This window comes from Oryx dammah, unplaced genomic scaffold, assembly GCF_014754425.2.
Source record: "Oryx dammah isolate SB20612 unplaced genomic scaffold, SCBI_Odam_1.1 HiC_scaffold_22, whole genome shotgun sequence".
Classification (NCBI taxonomy): domain Eukaryota; kingdom Metazoa; phylum Chordata; class Mammalia; order Artiodactyla; family Bovidae; genus Oryx; species Oryx dammah.
This window is the reverse complement of record NW_024070206.1, coordinates 5,976,343-5,998,840: the sequence shown is the minus strand read 5'-3', so window position 1 is coordinate 5,998,840 and position 22,498 is coordinate 5,976,343. Positions and strand designations below refer to the sequence as shown.

At 40.2% G+C, this 22,498-nt stretch overlaps 1 protein-coding gene across 2 annotated transcripts in view; it reads left to right on the top strand.

The window, feature by feature from the left end:
- The window catches only part of WDR7 (WD repeat domain 7), a 357,442-nt gene that overhangs the window by 15,315 nt on the left and 319,629 nt on the right, over positions 1 to 22,498 (top strand). For both annotated transcript variants that reach the window (XM_040264319.1, XM_040264320.1), the window contains exons 2-7: positions 7,872 to 8,043; positions 12,151 to 12,257; positions 14,011 to 14,089; positions 18,298 to 18,472; positions 21,162 to 21,238; positions 22,091 to 22,210. In XM_040264319.1, coding sequence (XP_040120253.1) covers positions 7,885 to 8,043; positions 12,151 to 12,257; positions 14,011 to 14,089; positions 18,298 to 18,472; positions 21,162 to 21,238; positions 22,091 to 22,210 — 717 coding nt within the window. In that variant the 5' untranslated portion in view covers positions 7,872 to 7,884. The remainder of the gene's footprint in view (positions 1 to 7,871; positions 8,044 to 12,150; positions 12,258 to 14,010; positions 14,090 to 18,297; positions 18,473 to 21,161; positions 21,239 to 22,090; positions 22,211 to 22,498) is intronic.

Below are 22,498 nucleotides of genomic sequence, written 5' to 3'. Positions count from 1 at the left end.
ACTATTTTTTTTTAAATTGGTACCATTACAGAATTTTTGTAAATATTTGTGTGTATGTATATATGTATAGATGTGTGTGTGTATATACATATATATAGCTCCCCTTTTAGAACTCAAAACAGGAGTGTCTTTTATATATTGTACTGCACCTTTTCCTCTTTCTATATATTTTGGAGATTATTTCTTTTATCATGCAGCAGTGTTCCATTGTCAGACTCTCTAATAATTTGTTTAATCCCCGACTGATGGACACTAAAGTTCTTTCTATGAACCCATTAACAATTAGAGGAATTTTCAAATATGTAAAAATATTAATAGTAAGAACAATATGGTGAGGACTCTTGTACTAAAAATAGCTTCAACACTTATTTTTATGGTTGAAGTTTCCTAGTGAGCCGATTCTGGGGAAAGGAAGCAGGTTTGGTCAGAGGGAGGAGTTGAGCTGTAATGAGTCCCAGCAGAATATCAGGTGACCCTGGAAGGTAGAAAGAAGATGGAATGACCCCTCCAAACTATCCTGATGTGAGGGGGACTAGCCTTTACAGTTTATCTCCAAATTGAGCTTCCCTGACAGTTCAGCTGGTAAAGAATCTGGCTGCGATGCAGGAGACCCCGGGTCCATTCTTGGGTTGGGAAGATCTGCTGGAGAAGGGATAGGCTACCCACTCCAGTATTCCTGGGTTTCCCTGGTGGCTCAGTCGGTAAAGAATCTGCTTGCGGTGGGGGAGACCTGGGTTTGATCCCTGGGTTGGGAAGATCCCTTGGAGAAGGGAAAGGCTACCCACTCCAGTATTCTGGCCTGGAAAATTCCATGGACTGCAAAGAGTTGGACATGACTGAGCGACTTTCACTTTCACTGTCCACATTGATCAGTCATTGGATGTGGGTTGCAGGCAAGGTGTCTCCCTTTGGCCGGGGGCAGTCATTAGCCAAACGACTAATGCCAAGACAACCTCATGGTCTTAGTAGCTGGGATAAGAAGTCCTTTGTTCCTCGAGGTAGATCTGGATACATTCCACCCACTACACTGATGACCATATTTCATCTCCATCCTTTCCAATACCTCTTACCCCCTCTTCCTCTCCCCATGTCAGAGCCCAGACATCATTTTATCCATAAATACTACAGTTCTGCTTACCTTTGAGTAATGTGTTTTTGTAAAGTCTAGATTCACCAGATTGACTGGAGAATGAAGTTTTCTGATAAATGAAATTTCATGATAAATGAAGACCCCGTAGAATACAGGAAGGGATTTATTTCCTTAGGAATCAGGTCTGTGTGCGCCTCTGAGTCCTGAGATCAGTTTGTGGTGTGATTTTGAGAGAGTTACTGATGGACCTAAATGAGTCTAGCCCTAGGAGTTACGTTTAGACAAAACCTTGCAGTCTTCTTTCCCTTTTATGGCAGATTTTAATAAAAATGCAAAACAGTTTAATTTTCTTTCCCATCAACTTTGAATTTGGAAAATGTAAGCACCTAAGCTATTCTGTACCTATTTATGTTTAAATTTTAAAAAAATGATAATTTTTACTTATTTATGGCATTCAGGGTCTTAGTTCCCTGACCAGGGATTGAACCTGTGCCCCCCCTGCTGTGGAAGCCTGGAGTCTACCAGGGAAGTCACTTCCTATTAAGGGAAGAGAGGTCCACCAAGGGGATTGCAGCTTGCAGAACCTGAGAATAAAAACTCTTCAAGTGAAATTTCAAGGTGTGGTCTGTGTCCCCTGACAACTTTTTGAAAGGAGGATATTATTGTCCATCTTTTACAGATGGGGACACTGAGACCTAGCCTAGAGTGGTAACTTCTTCAAGATTGCATAGAAGAGTCAGGATTTGAATATAGTTTTTCTGAGCATAAATTCATTGTTCTTTCAACTGTTATTTTTGTTGCTGTTGTTGACTGCAGTACAGTTTTATTTCTATTTAGAACTGAGAAATAGGTGCAATCAGGTGAAACAGAAAAATATATGAAATTTAGGTAGGCAAAATAGATGACTTGGTCTCAGACCCCTGCTCTTTATGATTTGATTTTTTTTGACTTAAAGATAATTCAAAATTCATTGTATAAATACTCTTGATGAGAAAGCTAATCCTCAGAAGTGAGATGCTGTGATCAAAGACCGCGTGGTTAGTGGCAAGATGAGGGATAGAATCTAGGACTCCCATTATTTCACTCTAAAGCCTTTTCAGTAAAAAGATTATATTTAATAGCCAATGTCTAAATATGATTTTAAGTTAGATTTGATACAACTTTTCTTAGTATCTCAGTTTAATACTCAGTCCCCTTCAGGCAGCAGATGAAGTTGCCAATGAAGAGAGCAGTGGAATGATGATGGCCGGAAAACCATCATCCAGCTTTGCATTGACATTGCTGTTTAATCAAAAAATTCAGACTTAGATTCCTGTGTCTTGCCAAACTGAATAGTTAGCTCCTGCCTTGTTTGCCCGCTTTTTCTTCTGATCAGTCCCTTGGGACCAGGTTTGTTTGGTACGGATTCCGTGGTTGTCTCAGTCAGTCCTTCTCAGAGGTGTTTGCCTGTTCTGTCCTCATAAGCCACGCTGTCCTTCAGTTCACGTTATTGCGTTAAGTACTTGTGGTGGCTTTTCTACTTTAACTTTTATTTTATTGGATTTTTAAGATGCTGGGAAAAAGATGTTTTGAGAGATTTACATTTTTTCTGGACTGAGATATATATTTCTTTGTATTAAGAATGTTCACATCATTTGGTCATATAATGAACTAAACATTTCTCATCCTGTTCTTTCTTCCTTTTGATGTATCTAAGTCATGTACTCACATGACATATAGAGCCAAATAGATCCAGAAGACTTTGTTATACAAAAAGAAAACTGAAGAGAGGAAAAAAATGTGTTGAAAGCCCACATGTCTGTGGCATAATGACTGAGGATTATGTTGAATTTTAGGTAATTCACTGGACATCAATTGGTTTGGTTACAGCTGACAAATATCATGGAAGACACAAGCTGTTTATCTTAGTTTTGAGTAAATGAATTAGTCTCTAAAAACAAGTCCAGGTTATTAAATAAATACCAGTGATTGAATTATAGAACATATTTACTTATAATGAAGATTTTTCTTTTCTTAGTAGATGTTCAAGAAATTTCTGCTGCCTAATTATTACACTGTAACCAGATTTATAGGTTTTGAAGTATTCTTTCATATGCTAATTCTAAATGCGTTGAAATACATTTAGTTCAAAACAAGTTCTGAAAGTAATGTATCTTTTCTCTGATTCAAAAATTCATGTTAGAATCTTGTAGTCTTCAGTTGTCATGAATGAATGTGTTTGTTGTATTTGCTAAAGGGAATTGTAAACTTTTAAGGAAAATTAATTTTATCTCTGATCTGAGAATAATTTGTTTCAGTGGAGAACATGTTAATATACCTACTAAAGTCAGAATACATGTAGTTTTGCAAGATTAAAAATGTGTTCATACATTATTAGGTACTTGTCCAGTTTTGTATTGATGGCATCTGATTATATGTACCTCACATTATTTCGTCCTTCTTGCTGCTGAGTAGATATGTTTGCATTTTTAAGGAGAGAATAACTTTATGTTTTCCAGCAGAAAAGTGTTATTCTCTTAGAAAAGTCATAGAATGAATTAAGAATCTTGCAGGAAATAGCCACAAAATTATTTGATTTCCTCTTTTTTAAGAAGATTAATTTTGTTTGGGAATGTGGGGTCTTAGTTCCTTGACCAGGGATCAAACCTGTGCTCCCTGCATCGGAGGCACGGACTCTTAACCACTGGACCCCCAGGGAAGTCCCTTGTACCAGTCATATTTAATCAACATTAGCAGAGTCGGTGCTCCCCAAATTGATATATGAATTTGATGCAGCGCCAGTCATAATCTCAGCAAGCTTTTCTGCAGAAATTTACAATCTAATTTTGAAATGTGTAGAGAAATTAAGAGGACCTAGGCTATCTAAAGGAATCTTGACTATAAGAGCTAACACATTTTAGAGCTGGAAGGAAGTATCACTGTGTTTTGTGGGGGTATAAATTTCTTGAATTCTCTTAGAAGTTAGGCAGGACTAACTTATAGATTGGGCTTGTATAAAAATTAAATATATAGACATTTTGCCGTGTCCCACCCCAAGCCAGCTAAGGCACGTTCATCTTTCACATGTTGGCTGACTAGTGATGAATTTTCATTACCTTCTGCCAGTGTGTGGAGGGGCCTGGCCCCCAGTCACAGGGTGACGGTGGTTATTTGTCTCCCTGTTCTCTCTCACCCCCAACAAAGTCCCCCTCCCCTTGCTTGTAGAGACCTTAAGCTTTTTCCTCACAGTAATTTCTTGTCATTCTTCTTGCCTCTTCCTTTATGCCATGGGTTTTATTCTTACACACTCTGAAGATGCAGTGTATTTGAGTGTGCAGTGAGAGAGATCATATGTTTATGTGTAACTCAAAAAACCATGGCCTTATACAAGTAGGAAGTTTGTTTTTCCTAGCTAACTGAAAGTCTAGTCTAGAGTTAGGGGAGTTTTTATAAAGGATGAGCTCCCCTATTTTAAAAATATCCTTGAGCTCTCCTGACACATAGTGTCTTAGCAAGGCTGTCTCCTTGTCTGAGGAGAGACGGCAGAGCCAATACCCAAATGTAACTCGACGGTTTTCTCTGCCTCCAACTTTTGAATGTTCTCAAAACCCATTTCCCTACAGTCTGCCTCCAGCTCTGATTTAATACCTCGTTTATCTAGGAGGCTTTTCTATCAAGTCTGTTCTGAGACTCAGGAACACAAATCTATTTCTCCACTTGAGGCCTATAAATAAGACTTTCTGTGCCCCCGCCCCCCCGACTCTAGACAAGATCTGGACTCTTATTCTCCTGTTTCTTTTAATACCATCTTGCAGTCTGACACCAGGGTCCTTTGATTGATTATTATTTGTGTGGAAATTATTTCTGTTTCTTCTGTATGTTGCTGGGACCACCCTAATCCCAGCAGTGAGACAGATCAGTATCAGTTAGTGATTGTGACCTCTCACTACAGCTTTATTTCAGGTATTCTTTTATGACCTTTCAACTTTTAAATATTTCACCCAGTAGACACTTGCCGTTTAGATCCAGGATTGTGTATGATTTAAGGTCCTTTGGCAGGGTATATATATCTGGGGGTCAGGACAGGTTAGTTTCTTCAGTCTCACTCATGTCCTTGGAAATACAATGAATTTTGAATTCTGGTTCCCCCTCTCCCCCAGGTTCATTGGACAGGTCTTGCCTGATTCCTTGGATGAACAGTTATTGTAGCAGATAAAATGATGTACTAGGATTTTCTGGAAAGGATACAGTGATACCTTTGCCATGTTACGGGCAGTTGTTTTCTCTTATTTTAAGGGCTGTGAAATGCATTCTTCTTCCAGGTTTCTTTGAGCTCCTCATCACTTGAACACCAGAACGTTCCTTCCTGTTGCACCAGAACAGATACAGCTCCCTGTCACACACAGATTCCTTAGTCCTGAATCTGTGTTTTTGCCTTTCTTCATGCGAGGTAGATGCATTGAATAGGAGTCCTCACCTATCGAGAGAAGTGGTGTTCTTTCTTTCTTTTTCACTTTTTGGCCGCATCACATGGCGTGTAGGATCTTTGTTCCCCAGCTGCGGACTGAACCTCTGTCCCCTGGAGTGTAAGTGTGAAGTCCTGATGATGGGCTGCCAAGGAAGTCCCCGTGTTCTTTCTTGATCTCACCATGTTGTGTTAGTTGCTGTGAGCTTATTTAGTTGAGAGAAATCTTTGGTGATACATCTTAAAAATGAATGTTGTCACCATGGAGAAGTGAACTCCTTCCAGATTCTCTTTTTGAGAAAGTCCCTGGTGGATATGTTATTCAGCCAGTAGCATGCTGTATCCAATTTTTTAAAACTGGCTCAGTGCTTCGTTTCATTTACTAATGTTAAATAGGAATATGGAAATAATTGTTAATGTCATGGTAGTCTATGAACTGCTGGTACATAAAGGATTTTATAAATAAGAAAGGAAGTTGGGATTTCCCCCTCAAATGCGTGCCTTTTACTTGTTGTAGCAAACAGATGAAGTTTGGGGAGAAACAAATTGATGAAAGCCATTTTGTTGTTGAGTCGCTAAGTTGTGTCCGACTCTTTGTGACTTCATGGACTGCAGTACGTCAGGCTTCCTTGTCCTTCACGGTCTCCCAGAGTTTGCTCAAACTCATGTTCATTGAGTCGGTGATGCCATCCAACCATCTCATCCTCTGCCGTCCCCTTCTCTTCCTGCCTTCAATCTTTCCCAGCATCAGGGTCTTTTCTATTGAGTTGGCTCTTCACATCAGAGAGCCAAAGTATTGGAGTTTCAGTTTCAGCATCAGTCCTTCTAATGGATATTCAGGATTGATTTCCTTTAAGATTGAGTGGTTTGATTTCCTTGTAGTCCAAGGGACTCTCAAGAGTCTTCTCCGACACTATAGCATAAAACCCATTAATTGGAACAAGAAATAAAAGATGCAGTGTATATAGATTGCATTATGTAAACGTCATTCATAATTTTTTACTTGCCTCATTTTCTTTCAGGGAGTGGATTTTTGTTTTAGTTTTTATTAGTTTAAAGAGTATAAGTAGTGGATTAAAGAAACGACTTTTGCTAAAAGCAACCAGCAATGAGACCATAGATATTAAACTAGTTTCTTTCATAGAAAATGGCTATTCCTTGAAGTGTTTCTGAAAAGTTCCTAGGACAGTCTTAGATTCTACAGTGTCTAGATTATATACATATCTTTTGTTGCCACTTAAAAATCAAGTCAGTCACGGGATTCCCCGATGGTCTAGTGGTTGTCAGTTCCCCACGCAGGCTTGATCCCTAGTCTGGGAAGGTTCCATACGCAGCGGGTCAGCTAAAGCCTGTGTGACACAGCTGATCAGCCTGTGCTGTGGAGCCCCCCAGCTGCGCATAGAGAAACTGAAAGTGAAAGTTGCTCAGTCACGTCCGACCCTGTGTGACCCCATGGACTGTATAGTCCATGGAATTCTCCAGGCCAGAATACTGGAGTGGGTAGCCTTTCCTTTCTCCAGGGGATCTTCCCAACTCAGGGATTGAACCTGGGTCTCCTGCATTGCAGGCAGATTCTTTACCAGCTGAGCTAAAGAAGCCCCAATGCGAGAGAACTCTCACGCAATGAAAGACCCAGTGCCTCCAAAAATAATAAATGAAAAACAATCAAACCAATCATTGCCTGGTTCTTGGGGCCATTAGGTCAGCCCAGCTGGCAGGGCTCTCCTGAGGGTCTGTGAGGCACTGTTATCCCCACAGGAAAGGCAGTGAGGAAGGCAGTCAGATGGCTGATGACCAAGGCCCAGGCTCCCCGGCTGGCCAGCAGAACAGCCCCTGGACCCAGGTTCTGTCAGCCCAGACCAACTGTGAGCTCCGACAGGCCAATCTGAGAGGAGGAATCTGAGAGCTGCTGGTTTACAGGAAGCACAGTGACAAGGCAACCTGTGCTGATGGATACATTTCAACTAGTAGCGTGAAACTTCCCTGGTGGCTCAGATAGTAAAGAATCTGCCTGCAAGAGACCGGGGTGCGATCCCTGGGTCAGGAAGATCCCCTGGAGAAGGGAATGGCAACCCACTCCAGTACTCTTGCCTGGAGAATCCCATGGACAGAGGAGCTGGGCGGGCTACAGTCCATGGGGTCGCAAAGAGTCGGATACGACTGAAGCGACTTAGCATGCATGCATGATGTTTAGGGGAATTTTTGGCACTAAGGAAGTTCAAGTGGGCTTCAAAGTAAACGTGTGTGATGTGTTTTAGAGGGAAATACCGTTGTGTTTAACGTTGCTCTTAGAGGGAAATACCGTTGTGTTTAACGTTGCTCTCGCTGCGTCCCCAGGTTTGCCGGCAGGATGGCAGGAAACAGCCTCGTGCTGCCCATTGTCCTTTGGGGCCGCAGAGCCCCGACGCACTGCATTTCAGCCGTGCTGCTGACGGACGACGGGGCCACGGTCGCGACCGGCTGCCACGACGGGCAGATATGCCTCTGGGACCTTTCCGTGGACTTGGACGTGAGTGTTTGAAATGCTGATCGCACTTTTTGCATGCAAAAAGCTACTTAACAAAAAATAACACAGTTCCAGAATAATTTTCAGTTCAGTTCAGTTCAGTCACTCAGTCGTGTCCGACTCTTTGCGACCCCATGAATCACAGCACGCCAGGCCTCCATGTCCATCACCAACTCCCGGAGTTCACTCAGACTCACGTCCATCGAGTCAGTGATGCCATCCAGCCATCTCATCCTCGGTGTATTTTCTATGAGATACATTTGGTGTTCAGAATGATTATCAACATTACTCATCAGAGTTGACTTCTGCTGGTTTTTGCCTTGATTTCCAATTATAATAGCTATCCTACCTGGCTTACTATGTTACATTTAAGATATTTTCAGAAAATTTCTAACCTAACTGAAGGAGGTTTCCAAAAAGATACTAAAAAACAATTTTGAGCCTTCTGAGATCAGTGTCTTTAAGAGAGAAAAACTTTGTAAAAATATACAAAACGTACATTTTTTTTGCCTTTATTTTAAAAATCAGTGTGTGGTTTTTTTTGCCATTCTTTACTGCCGTGTGCTCTGCTCCTGGGCAGAGTCTCTGTGGACAGATGCTATTTTTCCATATTGTAACCTCCAATTTCTGACAAGTTCCCCAGGAATTTTTCTGTAAGGAGGAACAGAGAAGATGGGGTGATAGTTGTCATGGAATGTAGAGGCAAAAAAGTTGCTTTTATAAGTAAAAAACTTTTTAACAGCTTTATTGAGATAAAGTTGACATCATACAATATACCCTTCAGAGTGTACAATTTAATGATTTTTACTCTCTTCACAGAGTTGTGCAGCTCTTACCACAGTCAGTTTTAGAACATGTTCATCATCTCAACCAGCTGGGTAGTTCAGTGGTTAAGAATCCGTGCTTCCCCTGCAGGGGCTTGGAGTCAATCCCTGGTCGGGGAACTGAGATACCACATACTATGTGGTGTGGCAAAAAATAAAAAATAAAATGTCAGAGAGAAATTGCAGAAGTAGTATTTCGTGAGTACGTAGAGAGATGGAGATAAGCGTAAAGGAGGGAACCTGTTAATGAAGGTATTGTCTCCTGTATGCAGAGTTTTATTGCTTCCACTACCTGTAGAGCTATAATTTTGGAGAATAAAACCGTAATTGCAGGGAATTTTATAATACATGGCAATAATGAAAGAAGTGAAACATTATGGTAAAGGCTTAGTGTTGCAGGCAAACGAAGTTGGCTTGAATCTTGGCTACTCTAGTGTCTAGCTGTGTGACTTCGGGCAATTTACTTACCTGTCTCAGGCCTTCATCTCATCATGTTTAAAATAGGGTCAACCATACAAGGTTTTGGTAAGGATTCTGTGAGGGAAGTTATATTAAGCGGTTATCACAGTGCTTGTACATGGTAAGGATTTATTTAATGAATAATTATAGCATCTCAGGTAATAGAAAGGAAAAAACAAAAAACTTAACTAAAAGATAAAAGAAAGGCGTGTGGAATGATGTCTGACTATAGAACTAGTGGCCTCAAGGTCTCAGACTGGGGCCTTAGTGTTGGTGTTTAGTCTTAAGAACTGTCTCATCACATCTTTTAATTCTAAACATCACTCCTTGCCACTGATAACTTGATAACTGTCACTTTTGAACTGTGGTCTTTGAGGATGGATTGTTTTTTGATCAGTTGAACAGATGATCTTATATATCTCTGTACTAGTTATATGTGAAATGTTTATTAGTTAATAAATGTGACAAATTTTTATGGAATATGGTGAGATAAAAATAGAAAGGTATAAATATAACAATATGCCACATTTTTACTTTTCCTCTAATTATGTTGGTGCTCATTGTGTGAAGCCTCCAAGTTTGCTTCTTCTCAAAACTGCTTTGGCCATTTGGTGTCTTCTATGTTTTTCACAAATTTCATCAAGGTTTTTTCTATTTCTGTGAAAAATACCATTGGAATTTTGATAGGATTGCATTGACTTGCAGATTGCTTTGAGTAGTATGGACCTTTTAACAACATTAATTCTTCCAACCCAAGAATGTGGGGTATCTTTCCACTTATTTATTTTTCCATTTCTTTCATTAGTGTCTTATATAATTTTTGGAATTCAGGTGTTTCACCTCCTTGGTTAAATTTATTTCTAAGTAATTTATTCTTTTTGATGCCATGGTAAGTGGGATTGCATAATTTCTCTGTCTGATAACTTGTTTTAGAAACAACAGATTTTTGGATGTTTATTTTGTATCCTGCAACTTTACTTAATTTCTTCATTAGTTTTAACAGTCTTCTGGTTGAGGCTTTAGGATTTTCTACATATAAGATCATGTCATCCGCAGAGAAAACATTACTTCTTCCTTTTTAACTTGGTTGTTTTATTTATTATTTGTTGCTCAATTGCTCTGGCTGCTGCTAAGTCGCTTCAGTCGTGTCCGACTCCGTGCGACCCCATAGACGGCAGCCCACCAGGCTTCCCCGTCCCTGGGATTCTCCAGGCAAGAACACTGGAGTGGGCTGCCATTTCCTTCTCCAGTGCATGAAAGTGAAAAGTGAAAGTGAAGTCGCTCAGTCGTGTCCGACTCATCACGACCCCATGGACTGCAGCCCGCCAGGGGCGAGAGTACTGGAGTGGGGTGCCATTACCTTCTTTGAACTACTCTGGCTAAGACCTCCTATATTATGTTGAATTGAAATGTCAAGAGTAATCATCCTTGTCTTGTTCTTGATCTTAGAGAAAGGCTTTTAGTGTTTTCTACATGGGCTTGTTCCATATGGCCTTTATTATGTTGGGGTACATTCCTTCTACACCCAGTTTGTGGAGAGTTTTTAATCAGGAAAGGATATTGAATTTTGTCAAATGCTCTTATTGCCCCATGAGATGATTATTTGCTTTTTTTTCATTCAGTTATTTTTGTTCATCTTTCTAGGTTTTGGTGAGAGTACAGTCAGTTCTAGTTACTCTATTATGACTGAAAATGGAATTTTCTAGCAAGGCCATGTACATTGAAAATAAAACTAACCATTGGTAAATTTGATTTTCTTGGGAAAAATTAAAGAATTGACCAAAAGCATTTTTTTCCAGTGGAGGAGTATGGAATCTCTCTTTGGAAATGGGGTTGGTTATATGAGAAAACATTCTAGGCGTATTCTAACCATAAACAATGATGGTATTTTTCTTTCAATTATAATTATGCAAAATACGACTAAGGTGATTTTGATTCCAAAACTGATAGCATGAAAGGTATTAACCATTCTTTTTTCTTAAGCTGGGTATTGACTATGTGGTTAGATGTTTTTTATATGTGGTACATATGTTATAAATATTGTATATGTATAAAATGTTAAGAAATATATCCTGAAATTACTTAAAGCCCTGATATCACCTAAAATAATAGCATGCTGTTTGGTACAAAGTAGGTGTATTTGGAGGCTGATTGCCAGACTATTTTAGAATAGTGGGTATTAAGCCGTCCTTTCAAAGGCACTATGGCAGTGAATCCTTAGTCTGTGGAGGTCATTATTAGTTCCTGATAGTTAACGTTGATACCAGCTGACTAGACTATTTACTAGACTTAATACTAAATGGTATTAAGCCGTCCTTTCAAAGGCACTATGGCAGTGAATCCTTAGTCCGTGAAGGTCATTATTAGTTCCTGATAGTTAACGTTGATACCAGCTTTTGGTAGGGTACCTGTTCTCTATTTTTTGTGTTTGGGATGTCAGTCTAGAGGCTCTAAATGTGCTTTCAGATCATGGAAAATATTATTTTTAAAAATAAGTGAAGGGAAATTATTTTATATACTAATTCAGTCTTAACCTGATTTCTCTGTGCAGTAGAGCTCTGTGCTAAACACTGCCCCGCTTTAAACCTTGGCAGTATCCCTCTCTGTATACTGGGCAAGTAATGTCACCTCTTGGTGTTCCACTTTCGACTTCAGAACATTGGTGGGGTGATGGTGAGCACTGAATTGGTGGGAGTCACTGTTTTGCTGCTATTGGTTTTTGGGGTCCTGAGCAGTTCTTCTCAAATCTGTATCTGTGCATTTATACTGAATATTTAACAAGATTCCTAAGAACGACTACTTTAGAAAACATATTGTGTATTTCTAGGTCAATCCTCGAGCACTGTTGTTTGGTCACACAGCGTCAATCACCTGTTTGTCTAAAGCTTGTGCGTCTAGTGACAAACAGTATATTGTGAGCGCATCTGAGAGTGGGTAAGTATTTTCTTATTTGCTTTTCTCCTCTTAAGTCTTTAATGCAAATAATACCAGTGTATTAATAAGTAGGGAATTTTATTTTATTTTTTTAGTATCTTTTAAATAAATGTATCAGTTGTCTCAACATAAAGCTATTTGAAATATGGTTTTGAAAATGAATTTTATCTTTATTAATGATTTTTATAGTACTTTTATTATGATTTATGGTTATGTCTCTGCCCTGCTTTTGAGAAACTCAGAATACCGTAAAAGTTAAAGTATGGTCGTTAATCCCCATGGCATTTTTACTGAGTTGGCAGACAACTTTGAGAGTTTTAAGAAACCTCAGTGATGCTAGGTTAGCATAAATTTGGAAGATGAAGCCATACAAAAGTTTGATCAGTTATATCGATGTATGTTAATACACTAACGTAGCTATATCCATTCCTAAGTCTCAGAGCTTGCTTTTGAAAGGTAGGTCATTGGACAGCAGGTGAAGGGCCTAGAACGGGGGGAATGAAAACTTTGGGGGTGTTTAGAAAATTGTATGTTTATGAAATACACATGAAATACAAATGAAGAGAGTCGCGGAACTGGAAGAGAGTTTTTTAAGAAATTGTCCCTTCAACTCTCTATAATTTATGAATTTGAAAAGAACCTTGTGTAACTGAGAAGCAGTATCAGGTAAATTCATATCAGAATGCATATTCTAAACAGATAAGTGAGTTTCCTTTGAAAAATTTATACCACTTGGGATATAAGAAAGTGAAAGTTGCTCAGTCGTGTCTGACTCTTTGCAACCCTATGGAGTGTCCATGAAATTCTGCAGGCCAGAATACTGGAGTATTCTTCCGTTTTTCCAGGGGATCTTCCCAACCCAGGGATCAAACCTAGGTCTCCTGCATTGCAGGTGGATTCTTTACCAGCTGAGCCGTCAGGGAAGCCCTACGGCATCTTAAGGAATACCCTAATAATAAGCATCAGGATCACTGCATTTTATTAATGTTCGCCTCTGTGAAATAAATCTTCAGTTTATTTCTTTGAAGGACAAGGCATATTGACATTTCTAATTTTGAACACTGTCTCTTTAGTTTGAGATAAAGCTTTTTTCTTTTGGTCAGTCAGCTCAGTTGCTCAGTCGTGTCTGACTCTTTGGGACCCCATGAACTACAGTAAAACTTCTGCAGCAAATGTGGAATCAAAACTGGAATAGTGTGTTTAATTTGGAAAGATTTGGAAATCAGTTGACCTTAAGTTTTGTGTTTTGCAGTGCTAAATTTTCTAGCTATGTTGATAATCAATGGAAAATTGGAATGGTTTAAATTAAACATTTAGTTCTAGTTTTTGTCACCTGCCCTTTTATGTATCACTTAGGCCTGTGCTCTGCTTCATTATTATCCTCACTCTGAGCTTGAGGGTGACAGAGCAGCCACTCTGGCACAGAGGTAGAGGAGGGGAGTTCGGGAGGGCCCCCTACCAGTTCTGGCCAGAACCGCTCCTGAGACTCCACCAACTAACAGGGAACCAGGAAGTGTAGTCCTCCCTTGTGTCCAGAAAGAATGTGGATCGGGGCAAGGGTGGGTAGGCTGGAGGGGAATTTAAGGCAGTGGCTGGGAGGGTCAGAAGTTTTGGTGAACAGCGATAATGACTATATGCTGCTTTTTCTGAAATATGTCCATTTTAATGGAAGCTTAATTTTAAACTACCGTGACAAAGTTGAACCGTGCTTTTAAAACTCAGATATAAAGTCAGCGATTATTTTGTTTTATAGGGAGATGTGCCTCTGGGACGTGAATGATGGCAGATGTATTGAATTTACAAAATTAGCTTGCACACATACTGGCATACAGGTTGGTATTGATTTCTGCAACCGGCCAACTCAGCACCCATGGTCAGTTTCAAAAGTGTTTTTTTTTGAAACACCGAGTCTCTATTTTTCTATGAAAAATGGGTGGGAATGGGTAATGGGACAGGAAGACCAGAACTGCAGCAGTTGAAGTCTTCTTCAGAAGGCAGTGCAGTGGGGGAGGAAGGCCAAGGAGCGGAGACGAGTGTTGAAAGGTGTCACCAGCCGTCGTCACTGCTGTGTCTGCTCTTGCTAGGCGTCTTGGTTACGCAAGTGGCAGCCCCTTTATTGGTTGGGTAAGCGTTCTACATCCTAAATAATGGAATTCTCTCTTGCTAAAGCCTTTATGATTCCATTCATGACTGACACAATCCATTAAAAAAATTTCTTTTTTCCTTCTTTTGGCTGCTCTGGGTCTTTTCTTGTCGTGGTGCGCGGGCTCAGTGGTTGAGGCCTACAGGCTTAGTTGCTCCGAGACATGGGGGATCTTAGTTCCCTGGCCAGGGATTGAACCTCTGATCCCTGCTTTGGAAGGCAGGTTCTTAGCCACTGGACCATCAGAGAAGTCTGACACAATCCACTTTTTGGATGATACCCTTTTCCTTGCTTGTGCAGTTGGCCTTGGGTCTGTAAAAGACATGACCTTTTCATATACCTAACTTAACTCAGGAATTTACAGGAATTTATAGCCTCTCGCCTACATTCCTGGTGAAAGTGAAGTCACTCAGTCGTGTCCGACTCTTTGTGACCCCATGGACTGTAGCTTACCACGCTCCTCTGTCCATGGGATTTTCTAGGCAAAAGTACTGGAGTGGGTTGTCATTTCCTTCTCCAGAGAATCTTCCCGACCCAGGGATTGAACCTGGGTCTCCCACATTGTAGGCAGATGCTTTACTGTCTGAGCCACCAAGGAAGTTACATATTCCTGGTATTCCCCCTCATTCTTTCATAATTGTCAAATTCTTTGTGCTTCAGATTACTCATCATTTACTGCACTGAGTGTTGGGAAAATTGCATTGTATATAGAAAATGTGATTTATAGTCCTAATGGGGAAGGAGAGGGAGAGGAGGGAACTCAGATTTATAGCAGATATCTAGGCCTTTCTTGTGTGGTGTCTCATTTAGCCCCACCCATATTCTTATGCATCAGATAGGAGTATATCCTTTTACATGCAAGGAGGCTGATAGTCAGAGTGATTAAATAACTTGCCCCAGTCTCACAGTGAGTCATTCCCATCACTAGGATCTCAGAACAGCTTTACCTGACTCTGGGGACTCTGTTCTTTCAGTTACATCATACTGCTTCCCTTAAAACAAACAAAATAATTTGTTGAGAAAGAAAACCTTCTGTACTAGCACAAATTAGAAAAGCAATGGAAAATGTTTAGAGATGGTTAGGGTGATATAGGTCTTTAGTGACTATTTCTTGCCCTGGCAGAGCCTTTTAAAAATTGCTTTTTCAATGCTATTAGGGCACATGCTTTTTTTTTTTTTTTCTTTTTAAAAATTTTTTATTAAGACTGGTTGATTTACATTGTTGTGTTACTTTCAGGTGTACAGCTTTTTTTCTTTTAATTGCTTGTTATCATTATTGTTTTTCCATTCATATTTAGCTCTGTGATCCATTTTGGATTTTTTTTTTTTTTTTGGCCTCACTTTATGGCTTGTGCCAGTACTCTTGCCTGGAAAATCCCATGGACAGAGAAGCCTGGTGGGCTACAGGCCATGGGGTCGCAAAGAGTTGGACACGACTGAGCGACTTCTCTTTTACTTTCATGGCTTGTGGAATCTTAGTTCCCTGACCAGGGATTGAACCTGGGCTCTTGGCAATGAGAGCATGGGGTCCTAACCACTGGCCCGCCAGGGAATTCCTAGGACATATGCTTTTTATTTAAAGGAAGGGCCTATATTACTTTTTTTTTTTTTCCATATGAAGAGTCATTAAGTTTATAAAGAGAAAAAGGATAGTATATCATTTAGATTCATTGACTTTATAGATAATTTAATTGAAAAATTATACATCAATGTCATTCAGACTCATTGTATATAAATATATTGACTGCTATAAAATTTTATGATTGAAAAACTTTTGGCTTACAGTTACAGAAAAATTAATCAGTGTATCTTTAGTGCCTCCTCTTCACCAGATCTGGTATTTAGGCCTTCTGTATTCCGACTGGCAGTCATCCCTAAGGAGAAGATGCTTTTTGGCAGATTTACTAATGTGTGGCCATTGTTTCCTTTGTGATACTCACCTTCTCAGGTCCAGAAGCAGGTTGTTCTTTTATATACGTAGAAATGGTGAACCTTGATCACACTGGCACTTACTGAAATCACAAGGAAGTGCCAAGTTATTTAAAAACTCTTGGGGGCATCCATCTTTAATAATTGGAGAACCTTTTTCTCCATTAAAGTCACCTTTTTTTTTTGTTGCCCATCTCAAAGTGTCTTGAAAGTTAAATTAGTGTTTGGAAGATGGTTCAGTTCAGTTCAGTTCAGTCGCTAAGTCGTGTCCTACTCTTTGAGACCCCATGAATTGCAGCATACCAGGTCTCCTTGTCCATCACCAACACCCGGAGTTCACCCAAACTCATGTCCATCTAGTCAGTGATGCTATCCAGCCATCTCATCCTCTGTCGTCCCCCTCTCCTCCTGCCCCTAATCCCTCCCAGCATCAGTCTTTTCCAATGAGTCAACTCTTCGCATGAGGTGGCCAAAGTACTGGAGTTTCAGCTTTAGCATCATTCCTTCCAAAGAACACCCAGGACTGATCTCCTTTAGGATGGACTGGTGGGATCTCCTTGCAGTCCAAGGGACTTTCAAGAGTCTTCTCCAACACCACAGTTCAAAAGTATCTATTCTTTGGCGCTCAGCTTTCTTCACAGTCCAACTTTCACATCCATACATGACTAGAAAAACCATAGCCTTGACTAGATGGACCTTTGTTGGCAAAGTAATACCTCTGCTTTTCAATATGCTACCTAGGTTGGTCATAACTTTCCTTCCAAGGAGTAAGCATCTTTTAATTTCATGGCTGCAATCACCATCTGCAGTGATTTTAGGGTCCAAAAAAATAAAGTCTGGCACTGTTTCCACTGTTTCCCCATCTATTTGCCATGAAGTGATGGGATCAGATGCCATGATCTTCATTTTCTGAATGTTGAGCTTTAAGCCAACTTTTTCACTCTCCTCTTTCACTTTCATCAAGAAGCTTTTTAGTTCCTCTTCACTTTCTGCCATAAGGGTGGTGTCATCTGCATATCTGAGTTTATTGATATTTCTTCCAGCAATCTTGATTACAGCTTGTGCTTCTTCCAGCCCAGTGTTTCTCATGATGTACTCTGCATAGAAGTTAAATAAGCAGGGTGACAATATACAGCCTTGACGTACTCCTTTTCCTGTTTGGAACCAGTCTGTTGTTCCATGTCCTGTTGCTTCCTGACCTGCATACAGGTTTCTCAAGAGGCAGGTCAGGTGGTCTGGTATTCCCATCCCTTGAAGAATTTTCCACAGTGTATTGGGATCCACATAGTCAAAGGCTTTGGCTTAGTCAATAAAGCAGAAATAGATGTTTTTCTGGAACTTTCTTCCTTTTTCCATGATCCAGCAGATATTGGCAATTTGATCTCTGGTTCCTCTGCCTTTTCTAAATCCAGCTTGAACATCTGCAAGCTCATGGTTCACATATTGCTGAAGCCTGGCTTGGAGAATTTTGAGCATTGCTTTACTAGCGTGTGAGATGAGTACAGTTGTGCGGTAGTTTGAGCATTCTTTGGCATTGCCTTTCTTTGGGATCGGAATGAAAACTGACCTTTTCCAGTCCTGTGGCCACTGCTGAGTTTTCCAAATTTGCTGGCATATTGAGTGCAGCACTTTCACAGCATCATCTTTCAGGATTTGAAATAGCTCAACTGGAATTCCGTCACTGGAATTCTAGCTTTGTTCGTAGTGATGCTTTCTAAGGCCCACTTGACTTCAGATTCCAGGATGTCTGGCTCTAGCTGAGTGATCACACCATTGTGATTATCTTGGTCGTGAAGTATCCATAGACACATGTAATATGTACCATATAGTATGCATGTACTATATGTATCATAGTATGTACTGTATATCTGGAGATATTGCTGGAGAAATTGAGCATCCTACTAAGCTTGGTGAATGTATGTGAATCAAGTATCTTAAGTAAACATTAAAAAATTTTTTTCCTGCTAGTTCTACCAGTTCTCTGTTGGAAGTCAGAGAGAAGGAAGGCTTCTGTGCCACGGTCATTATCCTGAAATCCTTGTGGTGGATGCCACCAGCCTTGAAGTGTTGTACTCCTTAGTCTCAAAGATCTCTCCAGACTGGATCAGCTCCATGAGTATTATTCGATCCCACCGAACACAAGGTCAGTGTGCCCTTTAGGAATTTCTGCACAATGGTGAGCTTACTATAGGATTCTATAGTATATCAAATATTAATATACTTGCTTATATTGTATTCTTCAATTTAAGAAATAGTGACTCTCATGATTTGTGGTCTGTCTCTACCTTCATAAAGGAGTCTTTGATTGACCTAAGATTTAAAGTGTTAGATTGTCTCCATTCCAAGGAATAAATCACTAGTTTTTGGCAGTCTTAGAGCATGTCAGGAATTTTCTGAATTGGAAGATCTTAACCTCTTGGAGGTATGTTGGGAGGAACCATAGTTTGTGTATCTCTTGGGCCTGGTTTGGTTACTTGCTATGAAGAGGCATAGGAAGTATTTCCATTTTATGTGAAGGTAACGAAAAGGGAGGGGATTATACACAATTCAATTTAATGACTGTTCCTGGTAAGCGCTTGATGTGTAGTTAACATTCGACATATATGAGTGTGTTTTCTCCATTTCTGTTGAAACTGGCAAAAGTAAAATTGTTGGGGAAGAGGATAGTGATACTGAACATTGAGTGTGTGTTCGTATGTGCCTTTGGTGTACTCCTGTAAGCCCTCCTGATGACTGCGTGGTCGCGTGCTCTGCTGTAAAGGCTGGTCTGTAACTACTGTCACCATCGACGTGAGACTTCATGTAGAGTGCTCCCAGCATTGGCACATGCTCGGCATTTCCATACAGTAACCGCTTCTCACAGCGCTCGGTGACGTAGCTCCTGCCGTCATAGGATGTGTGGATGAGGAGGCGGATGAAGTTTAGCGTGATGGAGTCTCCACTTAAGGTCACAGAGCAAGCCTGTGGCTTACTGGTGCCCAGATGGACCCCAGAGCGGTTGCTTTTACCACTGGGTTATGTCATGTCCATTGGTGAACTGCCTTCCCTGGGAGTTTTCCATAGCTTTTTATTCAGCAGCCATGCCACAAATATTTATTGAGTGCCTACTCTTTTCTAGGTGCAGAGGATTGAACTACTGGCAGGACTCGAATTCTAGGAAGGGAGGATGATATATAAACAATGGCAGTTCGGTGTAATATGTGAAAAGACGGAAAAATAGTACAGAGGCTAGAATTAGCAAAGGCAGTGAAGGGGCTTTGAGGGCAGGTAGGAACGCTGCCCAGATTCAGTGAAGTCTCATCTAAGCTTTGAGAGGTGAAGAGGAGTTTGTCAGACGTGGGGTCATGATGTTTCTGGCAGTAGTTTGTACACAGGTACATAAAGCCTTGAGGGCTTCCCAGGTGGCGCTAGTGGTAAAGAACCCTCCTGCCAGTGCAGGAGACATAAGAGTTGTGGGTCTGATCCCTGGGTCGGGAAGATCCCCAAGAGGAGGAAACGGCAGCCCACCCTGGTATTCTTGCCTGGAGAATCCCATGGACAGAGGAGCCTAGTGGGCTATAGTCCACGGAGTTGCATGGAGTTGGTCATGAATGAAGCGACTTTGCACGCGCACACATAAAGCCTTATGTAGGAATGCGTGGGAAATAGCCATCTGTGAAATATACATGCTTGTATTATGGTCTGAACAGGGTAGAATACAACTTTAATGGAAAATGTTGTGCTATACATACAATTCTAAATGTTGTTCGTTTATAACGTTGCTACCATACATATTTTTAGTCTACTTTGCCATATTCTAGTGTGTGGAGATTTGAGAATTTTGGATTTATTGGTATATTGCACTTTTACTGTAACTGACATTTATGAGCAGTTCTAGCTTCTTTATACAGTGATCATGGAATTGTAATCAGTGCATTTCAGCACTTAAACTTGCCTAGGGAACCAGGCAGTACAAATAAAGTTTTTACTGAAAGATAGTAAGCAATTCTTTTCAGTAACAGTGATGACTAACCTGTACTGATGGGCTGAGGGCTATACCTGTGGTGTCTTAATTCTCATAACACCTTATTAAAGTAAGTGCTATCATTATGTTATTCATTTATATTTGCTTACAGATAAGCAAATTGAATTTAAGGTAGGTTAGTTCAGTTATCCACAGTTCAGTGGTTAATCAGTGAAGAAAATGTGATTTTTAACACATCCCTCCATTGCTCTGGAGCCTACCTTAGACTGCTTTCTAAGGCCCCGCCTTTCAGAGTTCATGAATATCACTGTGGTGCTGTGACTTTTCCGTCACCCGAAGCTGATGGATTTAGGTTTTACATCATGTCTTTCTCTTGATCATGGTCTGTGGAGAGTGTAGTGTGCAATAACTTGTCTAGAAGGCAGGTGAGGTGGGTGGGAAGGAGGAAAGGTGTGCCCTGAAGACACAATATGAATGTGCTTCCCCAGGATAAATAAAAGTGAACGTTGAAGAATAAAAGTTGTTTTTAAATTTTTAAAATTTGTTCTTAAAAAGTTTTTTAAGGTTAATTGTTGACATGGTAATCAAGAATGTTTGAAATTATTAAAGCCTACAAGTTAGAAGTAAGAAATCAGGCAGGTTTTCTTTGAATTCCTCATGTTTGATCATCTTTATTAACCCATGTCTCAAAATCTGGTTTCTGTTATTTCCTAAAACCTAGAATTAGGTTTTCATGCTGATTGTAAAACATGCTGTCATTTAGTTTCATTAAAGCAAACCATGGTCCACGTCACCATTGTGACCATGTTCCCGTGTAGAAAGCAGTCGTACTACGCTTGTAACCGGCTGCTTCTTCCTTCTCGGTTAGAGGACACCGTGGTGGCACTCTCAGTGACGGGCATCTTGAAGGTGTGGATTGTAACCTCGGAAATAAGTGACCTGCAGGTGAGACAAAGGAGGCCGGAAGTGAGTTCTCTGTTCTTGTTCTTGAGGAGTCTTACATGGAAGTCAGGATAGGCTGCTTCCCTTTTTTACTTAAAGAGGAAAGAAAAAGCTTTCCTTTTCCATAGTCTTATTGACATAGTGCAGAAGATTCCCCTAGAATGCTATCTCTGTACATGAATTATTGTTTTCCCTTTTGATGGTAGACACCTGCTTTATCAAGTATACAAAACAGAGAAACATATTGTACGGAATATGGAGTAGAGAAGCATAGAAGAGGATTTTCCTCAGCTGCTTCTGTTTAAATTGAAAAGGTAGCTTGCTTGAGGCGGGCGGAAAAAAGCAAACCACTGCTAAAAGGGTATAAAGCCAGTTTTAGTCCTCTGAGTTCCTTAGACTTGAATTCCTTCTTACTTTTTATCAGTAAGAAAGGCAGATCAAGTATCTGGCAAGAGATACTAATCTCGTCTGTTAGGGAGTTTTTAGACATTGAATCTGGGAGAAACTGGAGGAAATGATGTTTTCCTTTTTTTTTTTAACCTACAAGTTTATGTCAAAAACTGACAGAAATTAAGATTAACTAAAATTTTTAGCGTCTGTCATTGCCAGGATGACATTCTGACTCTCATTAGTCTGTTAATCTTGAGTAGCTTTGTAGCAAATATGCTGTGCCCACGTGACGTTAGAGTATATTTCGGCTGCCTTTTACTACCTTAGTCCTCAACATGAGGGGCTAAATTGATGAGCACATCAAATGATGTCTTTATTTTATTTTGTTTTCTTTTATCATTGTGTGATAATTTAAATTGACAATCCTGCCAACCCTAAAGTTTTTACAAATATTTCTCTTTTCAGGATACTGAGCCAATATTTGAGGAAGAATCCAAACCGATTTACTGTCAGAACTGCCAAAGCATCTCTTTCTGTGCTTTCACACAAAGGTCACTTTTGGTGGTATGCTCCAAGTATTGGAGGGTAAGATAACTGTACATAAGTAAGAAACTGCATTTTTGCCCTTCAAGATTTTGGTTTATCAGCCTTCTAAAGATAATGGTAAGGAGAAACTTGGTTTAGAGTGTTTTAAATATTTGGTCTGTTTTTGATATACTCTGAGGTATAGAATCTGGCTACATTGTTGCCTTTTTTGGGTCTGGTCCATAGAGTGACTCGGTCAGTGTCTGTTAGTTCTTAGTTTTCATGTCTTGCTGCCATGCTCTTCGTTGTCTTGTCAGTGTGGCATGGGCAATGGCAGTGAGTTTTCTG